General features: G+C 43.2%; 1 protein-coding gene across 5 annotated transcripts in view; it reads left to right on the forward strand.

Annotated features, from left to right (window-relative positions):
- The window catches only part of RAPGEF4 (Rap guanine nucleotide exchange factor 4), a 329561-nt gene that overhangs the window by 252945 nt on the left and 52873 nt on the right, over window positions 1-23743 (forward strand). For all 5 annotated transcript variants that reach the window (XM_018064697.1, XM_018064706.1, XM_013968813.2 and 2 more), the window contains 6 exons: window positions 7816-7900; window positions 10592-10652; window positions 12981-13057; window positions 13475-13621; window positions 15415-15530; window positions 20834-20922. In XM_018064697.1, coding sequence (XP_017920186.1) covers window positions 7816-7900; window positions 10592-10652; window positions 12981-13057; window positions 13475-13621; window positions 15415-15530; window positions 20834-20922 — 575 coding nt within the window. The remainder of the gene's footprint in view (window positions 1-7815; window positions 7901-10591; window positions 10653-12980; window positions 13058-13474; window positions 13622-15414; window positions 15531-20833; window positions 20923-23743) is intronic.

Consider the following 23743-nt stretch of genomic DNA (forward strand, 5'->3'; position numbering starts at 1 on the left):
CTAGAGAATGTCTAATCGTATCTGATAAGCTTAAAAGGGAAAAACAAGATGGCAGAGGAGTAGGTGGATGTGGAGAACATCTCTTTCCATGGATATGGCAGGAATACACCTTCAGATACAGAGATGCTTGCAGAACTCCAGCTGAGAGCAGACCAGAGTACCTGACCACTGGAAAAGAATATGCAGAACCACGCAAAACTCGAGAGCAGGCCCTGAGCCTTTGGAGTGGGAGCACTGACTCCAAGACCCTAGACTACCAGAGAACTAACCCTAGGAAGGATCAAATGGTAAGAACTTCCACGAAGGAAACCACTTGAATATAAGACCAGGCATCACCCAACCACCAGAAGCGCTCTGCAGGATGCCTCGTCCAAACAACAAGCAAAATACAAACAAAAATACAAACTCAGTCATCAGCAGACAGGATTATCACTTCACTCAGCCCTGCCCATCAGAGGGGAAAAAAAACTCAGCACAAACCTCACCCTATACGAAACTTACACAAACCACTGGACCAACCAGTGGGCAGAAACCAAAAGGAAGAAAGAATTCAGCCTTGAAACCTGGGAAGAGGAGACGTCAAACGCAATAAGTTTTTTAAAAAATGATGAAAAGGCAGAGAAATACTGCACAAAAGAAGGCACAGACTAGAAACACAGAAGTCCAAATAAATGAAGGGGAAATAGGCAAACTACCTGAAAAAGAATTCAGAATAATGATAGTAAAGATGATCAAAAACTTTGAGAACAGAATGGAGAAAATGTATCTGATAAGCTTAAAATGTCCTTTTCTGGGTTGAGGGTAAGGTGAGAGGGTTGTGGTGTGGCAGGGAAATGAGCCGACAGAATTGGGGAGGATGCCTTAAATGGCCCATCACCAGGCTCTGGGAATGTCTCAAATACTTAAGAGCTAACTCTTAAGAAGCAAGTGTCCTGGGAGGTGAAGAAAAGAAACAAACACATCGTGCTGGTTTGTTAGACAAGGGGGTGGGAAACCACACCAAACTTTCCTTTAAGGGAAGTGGAAGAGTTGAATCTCGAGAAAATCTTTTAAGAGCACTGGAAAGTGCCCCATGCTTGAGAAATGAAAGCAGGAGAATCAGATGGACTGAGGTGGAGTGTTAGCACCAAAATAAAGCATTCCAGCCCCAAGAAAAAAATAGTAAGCATTTCCTTTATTTTGGTGCTTGACCAGGTCTTACATATTTATAACACTGACTTTTCTGGGTATTTTTCCCACGCACCAGGGAATAGGTCTACTGGGTCACAAGTCTAGAAGAACTGGGTTATTGGTCTTTCACCTGCCCAGGTTACCACTGGCCATGCCAGCGTGCCTGCTTGGTGCCTGGGTGAATCCCTCATTTTATCCACGTTCCAATAACCAAAGAGCTCTGTCTCTGACCTTGATAAATTCCTTGATAAAATTGTATTTACCAGCAGCTTCCAATATCACCTGAGCCCTTCCATCCTTTAATGTAGAAAATGCCTCTCCCTCCATCCCCATTTATTATCTTGTCTGTAACTAGACATTGCCGCCAGAATGCGTCCCCTGCAGAAACTAGGCCTTTCCCCAGCAGGATCCTGCAAATCCCCATCAATGTGGCACCACGCAGGTTTGTAAAGAAGCAGGGATGCCTAATGCCTCTCCCGGTGACATCTAGAGAAGGACGAGTAAAGACCAGGTACATTCACGTGCTGCCGCTCAGAGCAGCCGGAGAGCCAATTCACTTCCCTGGCCTCGCAGGTCCTCTGTGAAGGTAACACGCGAGGTCCCTCCTCCTGCTCGATCGGGGCACGGTGTTCCCTTGGCTCTTGAAAGCCAGATTGCCTTCAGCCCTGGGGACCCTTTCATGACTCTTTGAACAGGCTGGGAGCTGATTTGTGGGATCCCTTCTCCATTTTTCTTTCCTGTCTGCCCCTACAAAGACCAAAGCATCAGAGGTACTCAATGCCCCTGTCTGCCACCAGAAACCTGCTTGTAAAATGCGACTTTGTTCAGTGATGATGGTGGGGAAGTAGGTGGCGCACATGGAGGGGAGAAGCTTTGTCTGAGGCCAGAGCAGAGAGGCCTTTTCTGAGACACCAGATGGCACAGCAGCCCTGAGCTGGCGTCCCGGCCAAGGCTTGGCCTGTTCCGTTGCTGCAGCCACAAGCTCTAGGGCCGCTGGGCTGGGGGAGGGGCTCCCATCTGACTCCCACTCACGGACACAGGAAGGTCACGCCGACTTCGGCTCCATCTGGCCTCCTCCCCGGGACCTCCCTCAGCCTTCAACCCTAGCAACATGTTGATGGAAGCCCCTCCCGGCACCCCTCTCATGAACGCTTTTGTTGCTTTGTCAGCTGTGAAGATATTCATTTTCTAACGCCAGTCTCTGCTCACCTTGCCGTCCTGACTTCTCTCACCTCGTTAAAACATGTGCTGTGAACAGGACCAAAAGGACGGCTGCTGTCTGGGCAGACCGCCCAGCGACAGTGGCCTGCCCTGTGATGACACTGACCGCTGTAGACCACAGGCTTGTTGTTGTTGTTGTCCCCCCTTTCATTCAGAATGGTATTTAGGACTCAGAGACTAAACTGTCTCTAGGCTTTGTTCCATTTGGTTTCACACGGCTGGCATGGGTTTCTCCGGGGCATCCAGCAAGCCCCATGGATGTCTTTATTTCTTGGTTTTGGTTGCTGATGAATGGAGGACCAGGGGTAGAATGAGTTCCACGTGGGTCTCCTCAGATTGGCCAATAGCTCCCCCACCCCTGAAGGCAGTGGGGGCTGTGCTTCGGGACAGGCCTTGCCTTCTATGAGAGGCACCTGGGGAGCAGGCAGGCTGAACCCCTCCCTCCTGTCCTCCCACCAGTTGCCAAACTCAGGAGGCTCTCCCAGGAATGGGGCCCTTCCCAGGAAGTCCCTCCTGGGAGAGCTCCCACTTCTCCCCCTCCTCTGTGTCTGGCAGGAGGGCCCAGGGCTCCGCTTCCTTCCAGGCCCCTCCTGGACATTTGTCTTGGCAGGTCTCAAGTTGGAGCCTGGGCAGCCTGCTGCTCGCCGGCCCCTGCCCTGCGTGTGGAGGGGGAGGGGGTGATGTGATGAACCCCTGGGACCTCCTCCTGCCCTTGTCTTATCAGCAGTGCTGTCTTCCTCCTGTGCCGGTTTCCTTCTGTGAGTGCAGAGCTGTGTCTGCCTCCAGGCCTCTCTCAGCCATCCTGTCCCCATCTGCTTCCTATCAGCCAAGAATTCCCGAAACACTCCGATCTTGCCGATAGTACTATTTTGTGGTTTGTCACGGTGGCGTGACTTAATTTCAGTGCTGTTTTGGATTTTAAAACATCTTTCCTGTTATATGTTTAGCATGGCAGGCAAAATTCTGACCAAAACAAGGAGCCAATCCAGCAGGTGCTGCTTGGTTTTTGAGTCATCTCTGTTCAGGCCCCCACTGAACTTGACTTAGACGGGGTAGCTTTAGCTGATAATTTCTTAAAACTGGATGAGTAAATTTATAATCCTACCAAAAAAAAAAAAAATCTGTCTTTTCTATCTTCGAATGGGATTTGGAGTAAGAGTTCAGGTCCAACATTTTCATCCTGTCTCCTCCCTCCATTAATAATTAACTGCCTACCACGTCACATATGTGTACTATTGTTAAAGAGAATTGGGTCATGGGCTTCTTGTCTTACTGGACCTTCAGTGCGGAGGATAACAGCATAAGGCCTTCAGGATACAGAACAAGAACTGGTCCTTGGTACTGCTGCCACCTCCCCAGGGCAAACCCTGAATTCAGCAGAAATCACGAGAACTCGTGCGTTCATCCAATGAGATGTATTGAACACCTCCCACTTTATCATGTCATCCTGCATGGGCACCATATTTCCAGTGTATCAGTGATTTGTGTATATTAGCTCATTTGATCTTTACAACAATCCTATTTATTATCCCTATTTTTACAGATGTAGGAACCAAGCATTAGACCAATTGGGTACCTAGGAAGCTCCTATTTTAGATCTCAAATCCTGTTTCTGATATTAACACAGTGCCCTTTGTGCTACCAGATGCTGCTTCTCTTGAGAAGAGCAGTGTAGAGTCATGGATTTCTAAGCAAATAACATTCTGCATAGTATGCTTCAACTGCGACAGCAGTTGGACCATGTGCCTTGAAAGAATAAATTTTGGAGAACCAGTTTTGCCTCAGAGAGGGGACATCTGAGCTGGGCTTGTAGCAGAAAACACATATCCCAGGCAAGGAGAAGAACACGTGAAGAGTCTGAGAGGTGTGAAAGAGCACTTCATGTTTTAGAACTGGAGACATGTCCGGTTATGCCTCAAGCACAGAGCACATTAGCCAGGAGGAAAGGTGTGAAGAGGAGAGATGAGTCTAGAAAGGTCCACTGGGACCAGCTTAAAAAGTTTCGTGTGATGATGAGTGAGCACTTCTGGACGGACTGAGTTTGTGGGTTGTCTGGGAACTGATGGTCAGAAAGCTATTGGAGCTCAAGAAAGAAATCTGTTTGGAGATTAAGATTTAGGTCTCGGCATCACATAGATGAAAAGTGGGGACTTTTCCCAGGGAGACAAGGTAGAAGGAAGTGAGAACAGAGCTGAAGGCAGCCTAGGGGCACAGCGCAATTCATGAGGTGAGCAGAGAAACAACAGACCCTAAGAGACACTGAGGAGAGATGCCTGGCAGACAGGAAGAGCCCGCAGGGCACATTGTTCATCATCATATTTTAACTCTTGGATGAAATTTGGTGATTTTCAACATAATGGGATTTGTAGATCTTAAAGGCAGCACTTAATTTTTCAATCTGTAAGACTTGATCAGTGTGGATTTCATGTTGATACTGTGTGAACCCTCTTCCTAAACTTGTAGACATCTGCTCCCCAAATTTCAACTCTGAATCTAAATTCAGATATAGATTTTAGAGCTAAATTCTGACCTTTCTTTTCCCAGATAGGTTTTTCGTCTCCCTCTGTAATAGGCCCCCCTACTCCCGCCCCCGTGGAGGTGAGAATGAGACTCGGTGACTGTTTTCTCCTTTAGCCAAGCTTCTAGGAGGGTCCATGCCATTTGCAGCTGATGTCAAGAAGCAGGAACAGCAGGGCTGCTCCTCGTGCTGAGGAGCCATAATCCTATTATGCCCACCTTGAGGCTTTCACGTTAGCTGCCTCAACAGCAGTCGATGGACTGGGGTGACTCAATTGACTTTTAAATCTCCAATGGTCCCAGTTTCAAAATCCCCATGTCTGAGTCAAGTAGTAGATTAGGCCCCTTACTAAGAAGGCCTGGCTCCCTCAGAATCCCTGTGGCCGTAGCTTTTCCTTCGGTGTCTGTGGGTCCCATACTTTCTGCGTTCCGCATGTGTCCTTAAGTGATAATCCTTGGCAGGAGGTGAACTTGGCTGGCATCTCCCTGGTTCGTGGATTTAGTACCTGTCTTTGTACAGGCAGGATTAGGAAATGTAGAAACAGTCCTCTTTGTTTCTGTAAGAGAAGGCTATCATATTCTTTGGTTCATATTAAAGCTGTCCTTGAGAAGGTAATGCCCAAGGTATACAAAGAGTTTTCTTCCAATTAGCCCCCTTTGATCCAAGATATGGTTACAGATTATCTAACGCAACTACTTTAGAAGATTTATAATTCAGTTTCAATAGCTCAAAGAACTTATCTAACAATTGACTAAGTTCTAGATATAATTTGCTGAACCAAATGTCATAGTTAATTTTTAAGTTCATTTTTCTTATGCAAGGGCTTGAGTTTTGGATATCACGCTGCTGCTTTTTTTTCACTTACACAAATGAATATGCAGATACCTTCCTATGTGCTGCTTCCTTTAGCTCTCACATTACTCTCACAAAGATATTGCCCCCAGTTTACAGAAGAAACTGAGTCTCTGACGTCACGTGACTGGTCAGGGGTTGCACGACGGTTAAAACCTGATCTTCAACCTCTAAATTCAGTGCTCTGCTCAGTACAGCAGCAAGACTTCCTGAATTTACTTGATCAAGGAAAGATTTACTCTTTTTCTTTTTTTTAATTGCCATGCCACACAGCTTGTGGATCTTAGTTACCTGACCTGGGACTAAGCCCAGGCCACATCAATGAAAGGAAAGCATGGAGACCCAACCACTGGACTACCAGGGAATTCCCAGAGAACATTCTTTAGACAGTAGAATAATGGAACACCGCTGGTAGCTCATTGAGGTTTAAAGGTTTTGTATATTGTAACATTGAATAATACCATAAGTTACTGAAATTTTAGGACAGTGCATAACACACGTGAGGATTATGTAATAAGTAACACTCATGACTACAATAGTCAGCTGAGAGTAAATGCCCCCTGACCACCAATGTGGAGAGTGACTTCCTAGAGCTCTCAGAATTAATAACACATTTGTTTGTTTGTTTGTTTAGTTTCAAAAAATTAGGGTTCCTTATATTGCAGAGAGCAATAGAAGATCCAGATTACTGACCAATCATCCCTTTTCCCGTTGATGTAAAATTAAACACGAGTTGTGATTTCAGACAAAGGTCCGTCTAGTCAAGGCTATGGTTTTTCCAGTGGTCATGTATGGATGTGAGAGTTGGACTATAAAGAAAACTGAGCACCAAGGAATTGATGCTTTTGAACTGTGGTGTTGGAGAAGACTCCTGAGAGTCCCTTGCACTGCAAGGAGATCCAACCAGTCCATCCTAAAGGAGATCAGTCCTGGTTGTTCATTGGAAGGTCTGATGTTGAAGCTGAAACTTTGGCCACCTGATGCGAAGAGCTGACTCATTTGAAAAGACCCTGATGGTGGGAAAGATTGAGGGCAGGAGGAGAAGGGGACGACAGAGGATGAGATGGTTGGATGGCATCACCGACTCAATGGACATGGGTTTGGGTGGACTCCGGGAGTTGGTGATGGACAGGGAGGCCTGGCGTGCTGCGGTTCATGGGATTGCAAAGAGTCGGACACAACTGAGCGACTGAAGTGAACTGATTTCAGAATAACTACTGACATGAAAGATGACAAGAAATCCTCTCAGTCCTCCCATGCCAAGATGTCCATAATGTGTCCAAACCTCATTCTTAAAGGCAAGGTATATGATAGTAGTTTTAGAATAAATTATAGGAAAAGAAAAACTGTGCATAGTATACTGATTAACATCTCATGGAAGAGTGGTAGACCATGGGACAGAGTTTGGGGAATGTGATGTATTCTTCCCTACTTTCCCTTTCGTAATAATTCCACACACTCCTATCTGCCTTCTGCTCATCTCATGTCCTCACTTCCACAGGGAGGTGAGAAAACATGGTTTATATAAATCCTCTAAGTCCTGCGGTAGAAGCATATTACATAACCCAGAACAAAAGCGATAGCAGCATTATTCTTCTAGGCTAAGATATCACATAGGATCCCAAGAAATGTGTGTCAGTCATCAAACTGATTGAACCAGCAGTTCCTGGTGATGTTAAAAGATAACTTTGTTGATGTTAATTAAGGTAGTAATGAAAGGTAATTTTGTAGAATCATCATCTACAAAGTAAGAGACCTAAGTTAGCCAACTACAATGTGAGCAGAGATGTTCTTCCCTCTGAGGTTGGAAGGGAAGAGGATTAGGTGCAGTTTTGATTTCTCCCACGTGCTTCTATTAAGGAACAGGTTCATGTCAAAATTCCCTTTAGGAATTATCATAGCATCATCTCTCCTCCTGCCAGGGTCTTTTTATCAGGATTTCTCCTAAGAATTCCCTGATTTCATGCTTTACTGACCCCTGAAGCCCCTTCTGTATTTCAAACTTTAGTAATGACTTTTATCTCATTATTTCCTTGTTACTTTTTTCTTTGTAGACCTGGACAGAGGACCATGGATGACCTAGAAATTATCTATGAAGAACTCCTTCACATTAAAGCCTTATCCCATCTTTCTACCACAGTAAGTTGTCTCTTAGCTGAGCATGGTTGGGGGCACTTTGAATTAAATGCACAGTGAGGACTGGGGGAGAGGATTATAGTCTGAGGGAGGAACAGGATGCCTAAATTCTACCTCATAAATCACCCCTTCTCGCTCTCCTGAGATGCTAAGGAAGTTATACCTACATACAATCACCAAAGAAGGATCAAGTATTACCATGTTATTAGGAGTTGCCCTAAATATTAGAGCAGCCTGATGTGAGTGGAATTGGAGCATATAGTTCAAATTTCCCAAGCCTTGGAACCTGCCATAATTCAACACAGAGCCAGGCCTTAAGATAGGTTTTCAGTCCCTTCCATGAAATAAAGAGCCATATGGGGCAGCAGCGAGAGAAATCAAGATGACCTGGCCTGGCCCAGGGGGCCCAGCTCCACCCAGGTTTGCTGCCAAATTGAGAAAAGAAGCAGAAGGTGCCAAAGCACATTAGTTCAGATATTTTAGGGCATAAGAGCAACACTTGCTGATGGAAAATGGCCCAATGCCTGTATCTGACTCTGAACGTTTCCATGATTAGGACATTATAGAAAAGCAGTGGGCAGAAATGCCTCCTGCCGTAGGGGGAGCACAGAAACCTGAGTTCCAGGCAACGTAAGTCTCCTATATGCTACTAATTAAGAATAATGAGGATGATGATAATAAAAAGTTGTTCCAACATCTACAGATTATATGCCATGTTCGCAAATGACATGCCAGGCTCCTCCGCGGTGTCTGGCCGCCTCGTGGGTCTTTCGTTCCCAGCTCACGAGGTGATACCATGCTGTCAGTGCCACTCGGTGGCAGCGTCTGCAGTCCCCGCTCTGGGCTGTAAAGCCCAGGTCTCTGCTGAGAGCAGTGAGGCATTCACCACAACCCCAAGTGGAGTGCTACAGACCTTCCCCCTTTAACCCAGACAGGGCTGCCTCCACATGCCCCCCCCCACCCCGCCTGCATTCCTCAGGTCGGGAAGCTCGCTCACCTACACGGGGTATCCAGGGGTCTGGTCCAGCCCACCCTCCCACCACCACCCTGTCACCTCACTCTCTCCATGGTGGGATACGTCCAGCGCCCAGGGGCCTCACCCAGGGGGCTCCCGCATCTGTAGGGGAAGCAGCCGAGGCCCCGCAAGCTCATGCTGGAGAGGGGAGTGCGGGAGACCCCCGTGCCCTACCTGCTGCCTGGGTCTCCACCCTGCATGATTCTTCCGCAACCTTGGAAGAATCAGGGGTAGGAGAGGGGAGGGGAAGGCTTATAGCTCAAACTCTAGGTCCCCAGGCACTGTGGAAGTTCTCAGGTTATTTGGTTCTTAGGGAGACAGAGCCATAATTTGGGACCATAATTTGGAATTTAAAAAGAAACAGCTATCAAAATCTCCACACAGGGACTTCCCTCTTGTTATCTAAGACTCCTTGCTCCCAACGCAGGGGGCATGCATTCGACTCCTGGTCAGGCAACTAAATCTCATAGGCCACAACTGAAGGCGCCATGTGCCACAACTAAGACCCAGCAGAGCCAAATAAGTAAATAAATATTCTATTAAAAATCTCTTCCCACATTTAAGCTTAATCATTCAACTTCAAGACACTGAGTTTTCCAACATGTTTGCACTCATGCATGACGTGTGATGCAAGCAACAACCTCCGGGAGCAAGAGTTCCATGATACTGTGGATACTCTCACCTTCTCACCAAGACAAAAGATAGGCAGAGAAGTTGCCTAGCTCTCGTGCACGTGCAACCATGTGGTAAACAGTCTCTGGGATGCTGATCTTGTATGAATGAGCATATAAAATAGCTTTTGTAAAAGTGTCAAGAATCTAGGGGCACAAGACACGGAAGCAGCCCAACTGTCCATCGACAGATGTATGACTAAAGAAGACGTGGGATACACGTGCGGTGGCCTGCTGCTCGGCCATAAAAAAGAACAAAGTCGCGCCGTTTGCAGCAACACGGATGAACCTAGATTATCGTGCCAAGCGAAGTCAGACAAAGAAAGACAAACGGATCATATATTACTTATATGTGAAACCTAAAAAGGGAATCAGAGGAACTTACTTATAAAACAGACACACAGATGTAGAAAATAAACTTATGGTTACAAATGGGGAAGGGAAGGAGGAATCTATGTGGAATCTGAGATTAACAGATACAGTCGTGTCGACTCTTTGCGACCCCATGGACTGTAGCCTATCAGGCTCCTCCATCCATGGGATTTTCCAGGCAAGAGTGCTGGAGTGGATTGCCATTTCCTTCTCCTGGGGATCTTCCCGACCCAGGAATCAAACCCGGGTCTCCCGCGCTGCAGGCAGACGCTTTACCGTCTGAGCCACCAGGGAAGCCCAACAGATGCAACTACTACATATAAAACAGATAAATAACAAGGTCCTACTGTATAGCATGAGGAGTTGTATTCAGTATTTTATAATAAAATAAAATGGAAAATCAGAAAAAGAGTAGATATGTGTATAACTGAATGACTTTACTGAAATATTGTAAATCAACTATACTCCAGTTAAAGAACCAAAACCTAGTGGCCCATGTAGTGGAAGTTCTAGGTGGGAGGAGCAGCCAGGCCGAGTGGGAGGCGGCTGGGTGGGAATTTGCGCTGAAAGAGAGCAAGTCCCTTCCCACACCCCGAAATCCGGCTCTTCCCTGCACCCTTTCTCTTTTTCTTCTAGGTGAAACGGGAGTTGGCAGCGGTTCTCATTTTTGAGTCTCATGCCAAAGGAGGGACTGTGTGTAAGTGAAGGCTGTAATGGTGCGCGGTGCCTGGCGTGCCCCCTCCTGAGCGTGTGCCCCTGGAGCCTGACTGTAAATGCTCCCTTTTCTTAGGCCTGAGACAGACTTGCCAGGATGTCACATGGCGCGTTTGTTTTTCTGGACCCGTGATTATTCCCAGCATGGCTGTGGCTGGTGGGTGTCAGGTACCAGCACGGGAGGGCTTACCAGCCAGCATCTCCACTTGTTCCCTCCCCTGCTGGCTCAAGGTCGTGTTTAAAGAGGGTGGGATGAAGTCACACTGTCTTCAGAGCAGAGTGCAAGCAAAACCTTCACACAGTGACCTCACTTCAGTTTTGTGGCTTGGGAAGACCTAATCTGTCTCTTGAGAGGCTACTTAGAATAGCGTACTCTCCTGCTTGCTTCTCACGCGTCCACTATCAACTCCAAGCCTGAGAGAATTTCTTTGCCCAGAGATTTATGTAGTACTACTATGTAGTGGAGAAGGAAATGGCGACCCACTCCAGTACTCTTGCCTGGAAAGTTCCATGGACTGAGAAGCCTGGTAGGCTACAGTCCATGGGGTTGCAGAGTCGGACACGACTGAGCAACTTCACTTCACTTTCACTGTGTAGTATCTCTCCAGTAAGTATGTCGTGTTTAGTTCTATGATCATATTTGGGAGCAAGAAATTAAAAGTGAAAGTGTTAAGTCATTCCGTTGTGTCTGACTCTTTCAGACATGGACTGTAGCCCGCCAGGCTCCTCTGTCCATGGGATTCTCCAGGCAAGAATACTGGAGTGGGTTGCCATGCCCTCCTCTAGGGGATCTTCCTCACCCTGGGATGGAACCCAGGTCTCCCACATTGCAGGTGGATTCTTTACTGTGTGAGCCCACCAGGGAAGCCAGAGGGCCTCTTAAGAAACTGAAATTTCATATTAATAAATGTGAGCAGAATTATTTCGACTAGCATTTCCCACTCCTCCTACAAAACCATTCTTGGAAAACATGGTGAGTGGGGTATTCAAGACACAAAACGCCTCCTCTAATTTTTCTTGGAAACCAGCATGCTCTGTTTCTCGGGAGTTCTACAATAAGGAAAAATTTCACACCACTTAAACTGATACTACCTTAACCTAATGAAACATAGAAAACATTTTTAATGGATACCTGTTAACTTTTCGAAGAGACCGTCTTTGGAAAATCTTGCTCTTTCTTCAGATTGAGTTGTGTTAGTCAAACAAACAGAGACCATGAACTGTAAAAGCAAAGAGAGTTAACATCGATGTTTCAAATATTTTACTTTTAGTCTTCAAAAGTGTACATCTAATATCGATAGTTACTTTAATAAGAATGTTTTTTCTTTATTTTTTAAATGTTCACATTAACATTTAAAAAATGTTTATATTACTGGTGACTTACAACTTCTTTTGTGCTTTTCCTTCAATCTTTTGGACAGTTTTCATTTTATTATGAAATATTTAAGTATTTCAGATGAATCACTGGAGAGTGTTACAAACCCTTTTTTAAAAACACTTTTATCAAGTACTAACCTGACACTCTATTTTTTCATATTTTCATTTTTTATATTTTCTAAAAAATGAAATCCTACATCTGAAGAGTCTCTGTTTCCTTTTTTATCTCATTCTTCTCTTTTCCTCTCCAAGGTAACTCCTACCCTATATCATGTGGTAATCATTCCAACCCATTTTTTAAAAAATATATGTAGATATGTATCCATCAACAGTATGTAGTGCTGATTTGCATGTTTTCAGACTTCACACTGGGCTTCTTGGTGGCTCAATGGTAAAGAATCTGCCTGCTGATACAGGAGACGTGGGTTTGACACCTGGGTCAGGAAAATCCCCTGGAGAAGGAAATGGCAACCCACTCTAGTATTCTTGCCTGGAAAATTCCATGGATAGAGGAGCCTGGCGGGCTACAGTCCATGGGGTCAGAAAAGAATTGAATACAACTGAGCGACTAAATGATAACAAACTTCATGTTATTGGTCAGATTACTTTTAAAAACTATGTTCTATAGCTTAGTAAGTTTTGATGAATTGTGGAGGCAAGTGGATTGCTTTAAGGAATGGATTGCTGGAGAATTAATAGTAAACATATATCTGTAGGACATAGCAAGGAGTACAGTGTTCCTGTTTATTTCATGTTCTGAAGAAAAGGAAGTAATGTTCCACCTGAATAAGTTAGTATTTGCTAGCTTTTTTTTTCCCCCTTCTGGAATTAAATGCATAATTCTGAGGCCTTTAAAATGATGATTTGATAAGCTGTAATTTATATTGATGTGCTTCTATTCTTGTCATAAGTCTTTTTTTCTTTTTGTATCTAGTATTTAACCAAGGGGAAGAAGGCACCTCCTGGTACATTATTCTAAAAGGATCAGTGAATGTAGTCATTTATGGCAAGGTATATATTTTTTTCTTTTGAAACCTTATCATGCTGCATTTACTACTGGCTCTAAGTATTAACAGTGTAATACTATAGTTAAACTTGCTACACCATTGTTACTCAATGTAGAAAAGACATTATGGCCTCTCTAATCATATATTATCCAAGTTTTTATACTCAGAGTAACACTGAACTTTCTGGGACTCATGGATGATAAAGTAGATATGTAAGTTAGATCCTAGCACATATTACTCAATGAAAGAAAAATGAAACACTATAATGTGATTCTGTGATCCCCTCCCCCGTGACATCTCTGGGTACAGCCTGTTGATATATATTCAGTATTTTCGGGGCAGGGGGGCTTGTGGTGTGAGGCGGGTGGGTGTGTGTCCTGTTCCAGGGATCACCTTCATCTGCATGATTTGTTCTCTCCAGGGTGTGGTCTGTACCCTGCATGAGGGCGATGACTTTGGCAAGTTAGCCCTAGTGAATGATGCCCCGAGAGCTGCCTCCATCGTCTTGAGAGAAGATAACTGCCATTTCTTAAGAGTAGACAAGGAGGATTTCAACCGGATCCTGAGGGTGAGTCTGAGGCGCAGTGTGGCTGAGGGGCTCCCTGTTTCCACTTTTGCCTGATAAGTGAAGGGTTGATGTAGTGTTATTCGAGCAGCGCAGTGACTAATGAATGCTCTAGGGCCAAAGAGCCTTGCTTACAGACCTGGTATGTTCAGTGTGCTGGTGTGGGTTCTGGGGTTCAGAGGTGATATTCTAGTAAAGCTGTAAATATGTCACACTGTTCCAGACCAAATAACCCTGCACACACCTGAACCAGTTCATGAGCATTAAAACACAGAGATGCCTTGGCAAAATATCACAGTCTGAGTCATTTCTCTTTGCTATCCTAGGCTTCCCCTTTTGTGTCTGTCCTCTCCTCCTTCTCCATATGTTTCTCTATCCTAAACCTCCTATCTCTTCCCAGATCTGAACCTTATATCCTCTCCCACCCTCTGAATTTATTTAGTAACTACATTTTAGCGGCAGTTAATGTCCACCATGGTTATTCCACCAAGCATTTTCATTTCAAGTACGTTACATCCAATTGATTCACCCTCAAGGAATTTCAGACTTCGACAAGTAGGAGAAGAATAGTTGGAGTGGTAGATGGAAGCTTGTGACAGTGTTAGTGAGAGTGGGTGACATTTAGAATAGATGGTCCCTGGGTTCTCGCTGTCATCCAGCTCCTGGTCCCTTGGGAGGGCCAATCCAGCTTAAGAGGTGGAGGCCTGACTGTGGATTGCTGGGCATCTAACAGTGTGCCAGCGGTCCTGGCCTTTCAGGTGGCCATGGTCTCTCCCCCTCACCCAAAGAGACTGTTCCCTCCAGGATCACTTTGCTCTTATCCCATCCCTGCCAGCTCACAGAGCAGACTTCCCCTCTGCCCCTCCCAGCCTGAGCATCCTTCTGAGTCCTCCGCTAAAATCCTAAATGCACCTTCTGTGCTTTCTGGTAACTTTGGTGTTATTTAATGATGATTTACAATCTCATTCCCATTCCTTATGTGTGGACACCTATCCCTACCCTTTCGTGGCAAGATTCCTGACAACAAACTTTGTTTTAGGAATATATTCTCTTAATGTGAGCAAAATTAAGTTAAAAATTAAATAATACAGGAAAAAACCCCACCATATGGAATTTGACTTGGTTGTTATCCTATGTCTTCAAATAGGAGCCAAAGGATGAGAAAAAGCACACTAAATTTTTTAAATAAATTATTTTAAATGACTTTGAAATGTGAACTTTACACTTTTGAAAGTTTACACACATGGAATTTATACTCAGCCACAAAATTCTTTGAAAGAATCAGATTAGGACCATTATCATGGATGTACTCTATAAAATTTTTCAGAGTACCTGAACAATATTTTTAACAAGCTTCAAACTGATAGTTTTGAAAGTCTTTTGATTTTTAAAAACATGCCACTCCTAAGAAAACTATATGCCCTCAGAAGATGATGAGAATGCAACAACTCTGTGGAGTGGAGTGCTATTTGCCACATAGCTTTATAGAGACTAAGTGGCTTGGGTCATCTCTCTTTGCTGTACCGCCCTCTCCCAGAGGTTCCTCTGAGCACAGCCACTCCTCTCTCCTCTGCTGATTTTCTGAATCGTGGGTAAAAGTAGCTTTTTAAAACCACGTGCCTCCAACCTCATCTGGTCCTCTCTGACCGTTCCAGCCCTTGACTTTGAAAATGACTTAATTTGTAGACGCAACAATTAGCATCACAAGCAGAAAATGAGTTTCTGAAGCATTTGAAATTTTTGTCATTGTCTGAGAAAACGGCAACATCTGTATGTGGTGTAATTTGTATTTGCAGGACGTTGAGGCGAATACAGTCAGACTTAAAGAACATGACCAAGATGTCTTGGTGCTGGAGAAGGTCCCAGCAGGGAACAGGGCTTCTAATCAAGGAAACTCACAGCCTCAGCAAAAGTAGGTTTGCCTCCAACACTGCAATTGCCAGACTATGATTAACCTTTTCACATGGTATCATCATCTCTACAATAGCACGTTCTCCTTTTCTTGTGGAAGACGGCAGCCTGTGTGACTGTTTTTTTCTCTCTATTGACTAATCACACATCTTGTGGAGGATAATGTTTCTGGCACTGCGTCGAGCTTGGTGCTGCCTGGAGTTAATTCCAGACAGAATATTCCCCTACTCTAAGCATGCCTCCTCTATACTATGCTCGACTGTAGTAGCTTTGGAGCAGAAGGCATCGGTAAGAACAATAGGGACAGGAATGCCAGGCAGCTTGAGGGACACACAGGCCCCTGGGTGTGGAGAACCTTTGGCATTTGAATTTCATATGTAGGATTTCTCAAGAAGTGTTTTCGTCTTGTTATCTGCATAAGCATCTTTGATGGAAACCCAGACTTCATATATGAAACAGTCTATTGACCGTGGCCGGAACCATACATTAGACCTCATCCGTAGTTACTCCTGCAAATTTCAGAAGGGTATTTGCTTCCCATTTAACATCAGATCACCCATTTAACTGATTCTTTTTCAGTATATGTGTCCTCAGTTCCATCTTTTGCTGCAGCTTCTTTTTTTTTTTTGCTACAGCTTCTTACATGAGATTTAATCAAATGTATCAACATTTGAATAGTAAGACAGAGGAATTAGGAAATGTGATTCTAAGAAATGGAAGAAAATTACAGAATCTTATTTTAAAAATAAAGATTAATTTTTAATCTTAGAGTAATAAAAACACCAATTCTGTAGCTAAAGACATGTGGCCAAAGACTGTGTTGGAAAAGAATGCATCCCAAGTATTTCTCTTTGTTTGCCAAGTAAATGGGCTGTTCCCATTAATCAGCCCACTCACCATAAATGATGAGTTTTTATTGTTTAGACTGAAAGCCTAAGGCTCAGACATTTCATCTGGATGAGTCAACATATCTGCAAAGAAGAGAGGAAGAAACAGAATGTTACTGAAGAGCCATAGTGTATCTTGCATATTTTATCTAATCCTAATTACAACCTCTTTTAATGAATGGTGGAAAATTTTAGGCTCAGAGAAGTAAGTTAGTTGCCCAGGATTACAACACTGGTAATGATAGAGCTTGCATTCAAGTCCAGCTTGAGCAACTTCTGAGTCTGTGTTCCTTTAGCCTCACAAATTACTCTAACAAAATATACTACTAATATATAAATATATCTTTAACATTATCTACTAAATGTTGCAAAGCAGTATATTTCAAAAGGGCTGACATAAAATAGACTATATTACAAACTTTTCGCTTACAAACCTATAAAATTACTGTCCAGAATTCTTTATTTTTCTACTTTTCACTAACTATAAATTCTTGAAAAATGTTCTCGTGCAAATGTTTTTCAACAATTGTCCTTCCAGCCAACAAAGGAGGATAAGAATGAAAACATTTTTTTTTTTTAATGTGAAGGCTGGGACTACCCCCAGGGATTTTCTTTGTTGCTCTTAAATATAACTAGACCGTTTTATGTGATCATCTACATTCTTTGATAATGCCTCAGATGTCTCAGGAAAATTTTGTTACCTGAAAAAGTAAGCCTTGAAAATTCCCTGTAACCTTAAAGATGTCCTCAGAAGGCCCCCTTCCCTCACCTCTTCATGGTGTGGTGGGGGCAGTGATCAAAAGGGTTTGCAAGTTATAACAGCACTGTATTCAGAGTGCTCTCCAAATATAGATTTTTTTATTAACTCAAACTAAAAGGAAAAAGAGAGCCCACATATATTAATTTTATTTTAGGCCTGGATCTGATTTCTGTTATAGTTGGATTGGCCCAAAATTTCATTCAGATTTTTAACCCAAATGAACTTTTTGGTCAATCGAATACCTCCTTATTTGTGTCTGGTAGACCAATTTGTATGCATTCCTTATATAATTCAAAGACATGTGCATATTCACAGTACACCGTTTTGGAAATATCAGGCGTACAAAACAGAGCACCATGCCAATCAAGAAGAGTAAAAAGCCTCTCTTCCAAGGGGTCATTTTCCAGGTTGAATTTTCCCAAGCCAAGAGTTGGAAAGTGGGGGCCGTGTAAGTGAGTTTTGACTGACGTTCTGGACAACTTGGAAGACATGGGAACAACCGTGTCTATGGGTGGCTTTAAAGTTTAGGGTACGTTAGTACCTCTGTATCCTCAGAAATTAACCTTTTTCAGCTCAAAGAGGGTCACCATGTTGGGGCTGATAACATTATTTTTCTGATTCACTTTTACCCTGAGAAATCCAGAGCAGTTTATGCATACAGTTGGCCCTCTGTATCTTTGGTTTCCACATCCACAGATTCAACCAGCCGCAGATGGAAAATATTGGGGGAAAAAGTTTCCTAAAATTTCCCAAAAGCAAGACTTGAATTTGTCATATGCTGGCAACTGTTTAAATAGCACTTATATTGTATCTACTACTATTTACATAGCATTGACATTGTATTAGGTCTAAAAGCAATATAGAGATGATTTAAAGTATATGAGAATATGTATAGATTATATGCAATACTACCCCATTTTATTTAGGGAACTTGCGCATCCATGGATTTTTGTATCTGTGGAGGTCCTGGAACCCACTCCCTGCATTTTAAACTTTGAAAGCCACCTGACTCTCCTCAAACCACTCAACTCTGAGTGTGATATTACAATGTCAATAGCAAGACAGTACTTCTCATGATAGATAAACTATATGAAGCCCTCAAACATTACCATTTTGGATATCTTCCACTGTGTGGTTATGTGGTTGTAATAAGAGGGAATTTGAAATGACTACTCCTGTTTCAGTTAACGTGTTACATTTTCCTTAGACTATCAACCACCCAGACATTCAGCTCCATCCTGTTTGCAGAAAGATGGTCTCTGTCAGGCACCCTCCTCCACTTCCTTTTTGGTTCTAGGTGCAGGCAGAAGTGTCCTCATTTCCAAACTTGGTGTCAGGAGATTTTCTGTCACAGGTTTAAAACCTCACCTTAGCTTGGATAGCCTGACCTGTCAGGGTTCTCTCTAACGTGCACTAGAGTGGCTTCTTCATGCAGTAAACTGAAAACAGCTGTACCATCTGGTCTTCAAGTCCTCCATTTAAACAAAGGGCAAGCAATAGGCATCTGGCAGCATCCAGCCTGAAACAAAGCAGACATGTCTTTCAGCTAAGCCTGGACCTGCCAGATCACAAGCCAGAAGCTCCCTGCCCGCTTCCCAGCTTCAGAGTGCCCTGCTCTGAGAGAATGTCAGCCCCTTCTGTGGAGCTGCAGAGAGGGAAAGGATAAGGCCAGGCAGCTGTACCACCAGAGAGAGCCTTTGGCAGAAACAGACGGATGCCCTAATGCCTCTGATTGACAGCTGGGCAGACAATAGGGACACCACTTTCTCTCACTAGTGGGATAATAGCATGAAGGACTGCCACCCAGGGAAACTTTTATTCTTTTTGACCAGATAACATACCCTAGCTAATGGATGTCCTAACCAAGAATACCAGGATGGGAAGCCAACCTTCTATTAGAGTTAAACTTTTGGCAAGGGAAGCAATTTCAAACTGATCTGTGAGTCACATGGCCAGCTATAGAGCTGGAAGCTTAGTAGCAACAGCTGCCCAAAGCCATGTGGAATAGAAAGTAACTGGTTTATGTAATGTAGCCCTTGAAGTATTGAAAGTCATTTATAGATATGCCCTCTCCTTCCCTCAAATGAAAGTGCAAGTGTTAGTTGCTCAGTCATGTCCCACTCTTTGCAACCCCACGGACTATAGCCTGCCAGGCTCCTCTGTCCTTGGGCATCTCTAGGCAAGAATACTGGAGTGGGTAGTCATTCTCTTTCCCAGGGGATCTTCCTGACCCAGGGATTGAACCCGGGTCTCCCGCATTGCAGGCAGATTCTTTACAGTCTGAGCCACCAGGGAAGCCCTCAAATAGTCATTGCCTGTAAGAGGAAAAACCCTCTTCTACCCTGTCTACTTTGAGAAAAGGGTCAGCCGTTTGAAGTAGACTTTTTTATTCCTGGCTCCTCTCATAGGCTGCAAAGCCAGATTCTTTTCAAAGATTGAACTCTTCAGCTTCCTTTTGGTCCTGAGTGCAGGCACACATACATGTGGGCACGCACAACACACGTGCGCATAACACATGCCCAATAAGTGTAAGTAACAGTTGCCTCCCAGATAGACTGAGTTTGCTACCTCATTTAAAACCAGAGTGGTTTCACTCACTGCATGTTCATATGCACAGGGTCGTTATGTTGGATTGCCTCTTCCTCCCTTCCTCAGGCAAGAGGATAAGACCCTGAGATTTCATACATTAGAGGTATTCTTGGGATCTCAAGACCCTTCCTCCAGGGTCTCAAACAGGCAGGGAAGGGATATTGGTGAGGAGAAGAAAATGGAATTCTCCTGGAACTGAATCCTACCACTGCTTTCTAAACATGAGAGAATTTTGTTTTCCTTTCTTGTCATTTTGCTGTAAGTGTAAATGCCGAGCAGAGAAGCAAAGTCTGAACTTTGGAACAGGACCACCCAGATCACCCTAAAGTATTTTGCCTATGACAGTCTTGAGTATGACTTTGAAATAACCCACACTCCGTTTAAAAAAATACATCCTCCCTTGTTGATTAAAGGATTTCGTGGCTGGATCTCCTGATATAATGCCTAATATCCCCCACCCTGCCAAATAATTTATCTTTGACATTGAAACTATATGGACGTTCTACTGCTGATTTATTTCCTGTTCAGTGTTATGGGAGGTTGTTTGCTTGTTGGTGTTTTAGGGGTCTGTTTTCTCTTATTTTTAGCTGCATTTCCAAAGTACATTCCAGTGTACAGTTGGGAGATACGCAGCATTCCAGAAATAGGCAGGGGAATCCAGTACCGGGCTGAAATTTTGCAACAAGTAACCCATATATGGATAACCTAGTTTATTGTCACTTCCCCTAGCCCTGAGCTGCCCTGGGATTTACATGTTCGCTTTCATTCCCCGTGGAGCAAGGCTGAAGTTCCCAGCCTGCTGGAGCTACTCTCCAAGAAGTTTAGTCTCATGTATGGAAAAAAAGAAGAATGTTTTAGTAACTACTTCAATTGTGATTTTTCTGTTGCCTTCCTGTGTGATTTTGATGACGTACATGATCTTTTTTTTTTTTTTTTTTACCATATGGGTTATGAGTTGAGTCAGTATGGTTCTCTGGGATCTCAAAAAATCTTTAGATATGTAAAAAACTATATATCAATGATTTGCCCACTTTTGAAAAATTAATGATGGTTTTATTTCTCGTCCAGGTATACTGTGATGTCAGGAACACCTGAAAAAATTTTAGAGCATTTTCTAGAAACGATACGCCTTGAGCCAGCTTTAAATGAAGCAACAGGTAAACACCTAGAAGAGTTACATCCATTAAATCTGAGCAGAGCATTATAAAAAAAAAAAAAAAAGAACAAATTCTGAATTCATTCTCAGTACTGTATCAACAGCAGTTTTAGAAACGGGTCATGTGTGAGATCATTAGAAGAGCATCCTGCAAACCCTACTTTGCCTGCTCATCCTGGCTGTGCTTTGTAGATGGCCCAATCTCATTCATACATGTTAGGGGTAGCCTTCCAATGGCATTTCTTAAGTTATCATTTAAATCCCATCTTCCATAGGTAACCATTTGGTTATAATTTAAATTCTGTCTACTTCCGTAAAGGATTAGAAGCTGCCTTCATAAAAGTCACAATCTTGCTCCAACTGGGAGTTAAGTGGTTTTTTCTGAGATTCTTGGACTGCCACAGAGTGGAACTGTACACATATTAGTTTCCTAGGACCGCTGTGACAAAGTAACACTATCTGGGGTGGCTTGCATGTCTCTCAGTCCAAGAGGCTAGAAGTCTAAGATCCAGGTGCCGGCAGTATTGGTTCCTTCCAAGGGCTGTGGGGAGAGTCTGAGATCTCTCGCCTGACTTCGGGCTGAGGGGTGGGTTGATGGCACTCTTTGGCACCCCTGGGCTTGTAGAGGGATCGCTCATCCTCATCTTCACATGGTATTTTCCCTGTGTCACTTCACACCATCTTCTCTCCATGCATTTGTCTCTCTGTCCAAATTTCCTCTTTTTATAAGGACACCAATCATCTTGGATTAGGTTCCATATTCATTATCTTAACCAATTACACGTAAGGTCACATTCTGAGGTCCTGGGGATTTGGACTTCAGCATATCTTATGGGGAGGAAAAAAAATCAACTAATAATACCAGTGTTCAATGAACTAGCCATGTTAACTATTACACAGAGATTTGATGGTGAATGAGATAAATCTCACCAGTGAACTGTTGCTATTAGAGCTTGATATGCTTCTCTACTTTGGTTACCATCTTATGTGTGACTTTGGATCAGCCCACATTCAGCTCTTTAAAAAAAAATAATTTGCTACTGTCCTGTCTCTCAGAATAATAGGCTAATATTTTAAGTGCATTGAGCTCCATAGAAGATTTCTCACTAAAAGTTCAAATATTTGTCCAAAACTCTTAGTGGTGGTTCAAAATCTGTTTCTGTCATCTTTGTACTATATTCAAGGTAAAGTTAGCATTATTGTTGTTGTTATTATTATTCCTTTAAAAGTATTTACCGCTGACTACCTTCTTATTTTATCTTCTCATTCTAGTTTCTTATTTTGTGTAAATAGACTGTCTGAGGTTTTTAATGTAGTGAATTAATTGGGGCGTAGCAGATAGAAAAGTCAGGATCTGTTTCCAGAGCACTTATTTTCAGTTCAGTATTTGTTGAGGATCTTCTTGGGCTGGTGCTAAGCTGGATGCTATGGACAAAGCAATGTGAATAAGAAAGCACCCTCCTGTCCTCAGAAAGCTCATAACCTCCTGGAGGACAAAAAGGAATATGCAAACAGCTTGATCAAAAGTCTGAGAGGAACCAGGCAGAGAGTCACAGAGGAAATAGCTTTGAAATGTCCCTGAAGGAAGGCTGGTAATCAGTGACTACAGACTGGAGATGGAAGCCTTCATCCTAAGGGGCAACATGAGTGCTGACCCAGAAACAAACAAGAAGGACCAGATGCTCTGGCTGTGCTAGACTCTCGTGAACACCAAACTGTCGGAGAGAAGATAGGGCCTAGGAATTAGGGTCCAGATCTTCAAGTGTGTTAGATGTGAAGCTAAGCATGAGGAAGCGGTTGAAGATGTCTGAGCAAAGAGAATGTGGTAAGATCTTTTCTTGAAAAAGGAAATCCTGAAGGGATCAGTTACAAGGGGATAGCTTGCTTCCAAGAAGCAAACATAACCTCAAATAAATCATATTTCTAGGACCTGAGGTCAGGAAAAATACAGCAGATTTTTCCCCTCTGATTAACTGTAGCCCAGAATGTGTGATTGCATAATAAAAAAAACCAGCATCTTCTCTAAAGTGATTTTGACCAAAAAGGAACATGCTAGTGCATTAGAGACGATGGTATCTAAGAAAAGATCTGTAAGACTTTTACTACCCGTGAAGAACAAACATATTCTTCCTTTTAAAGTCACTTCTGAAAGGGGAGGGGACTGGATGATTGCTTCTTAAAAACTTGAAGCCCAGAAATCAGCGCATGGCATGGCTATCGTGTAGGCTGCGGCTCCTGACCATTCCATTTTTGATATTAGAACTAAGTTCCCATCATATTTTAATACTGAACTTTATTTCCTGTAGTTTTTTTTCTCATTTTGTTTTTAAGTATACTGGTATTGTGTGGCATGACAGAGATATTAACTAAAGCTAAGGTGGTAATCAGATTGCAATATATACGGGTATCAGATCAATACATTGTGTACTTTAAACTTACATAATGTTGTATGACAATTATTAGGTTTTTTTTTAAATGAGTGTAATGATTAAACCTTTAGTCGCTGATTCCAACTTTGATAATTTTGTTAATTTAAAACACAGACACTGGAAATTCAGTATATATAGTTAAAATTTTTGCATTTCTCACCATTTTCTAGTTGAAAAATTCTGTGAGTTTCACAGATCTCAGCCATGGCGGTTCATTTTTTAATTGAAAACCCCCATTGCATCTTGAATTCCAAAACTTCAACACGTGTATTCTTAAGGCTTTTAGAGCTGCCTTATGTGCTTTCCCCTTAAGGTTGCCTGGATAATATTGTCTTTGCAATGAAGAACCAGCATCAGATTCAAAATGAAGCATGTCTGGGGGGACTTGCCTTA

Source organism: Capra hircus, chromosome 2 (genome assembly GCF_001704415.2).
Source record: "Capra hircus breed San Clemente chromosome 2, ASM170441v1, whole genome shotgun sequence".
In the NCBI taxonomy this organism is placed as follows: Eukaryota; Metazoa; Chordata; class Mammalia; order Artiodactyla; family Bovidae; genus Capra; species Capra hircus.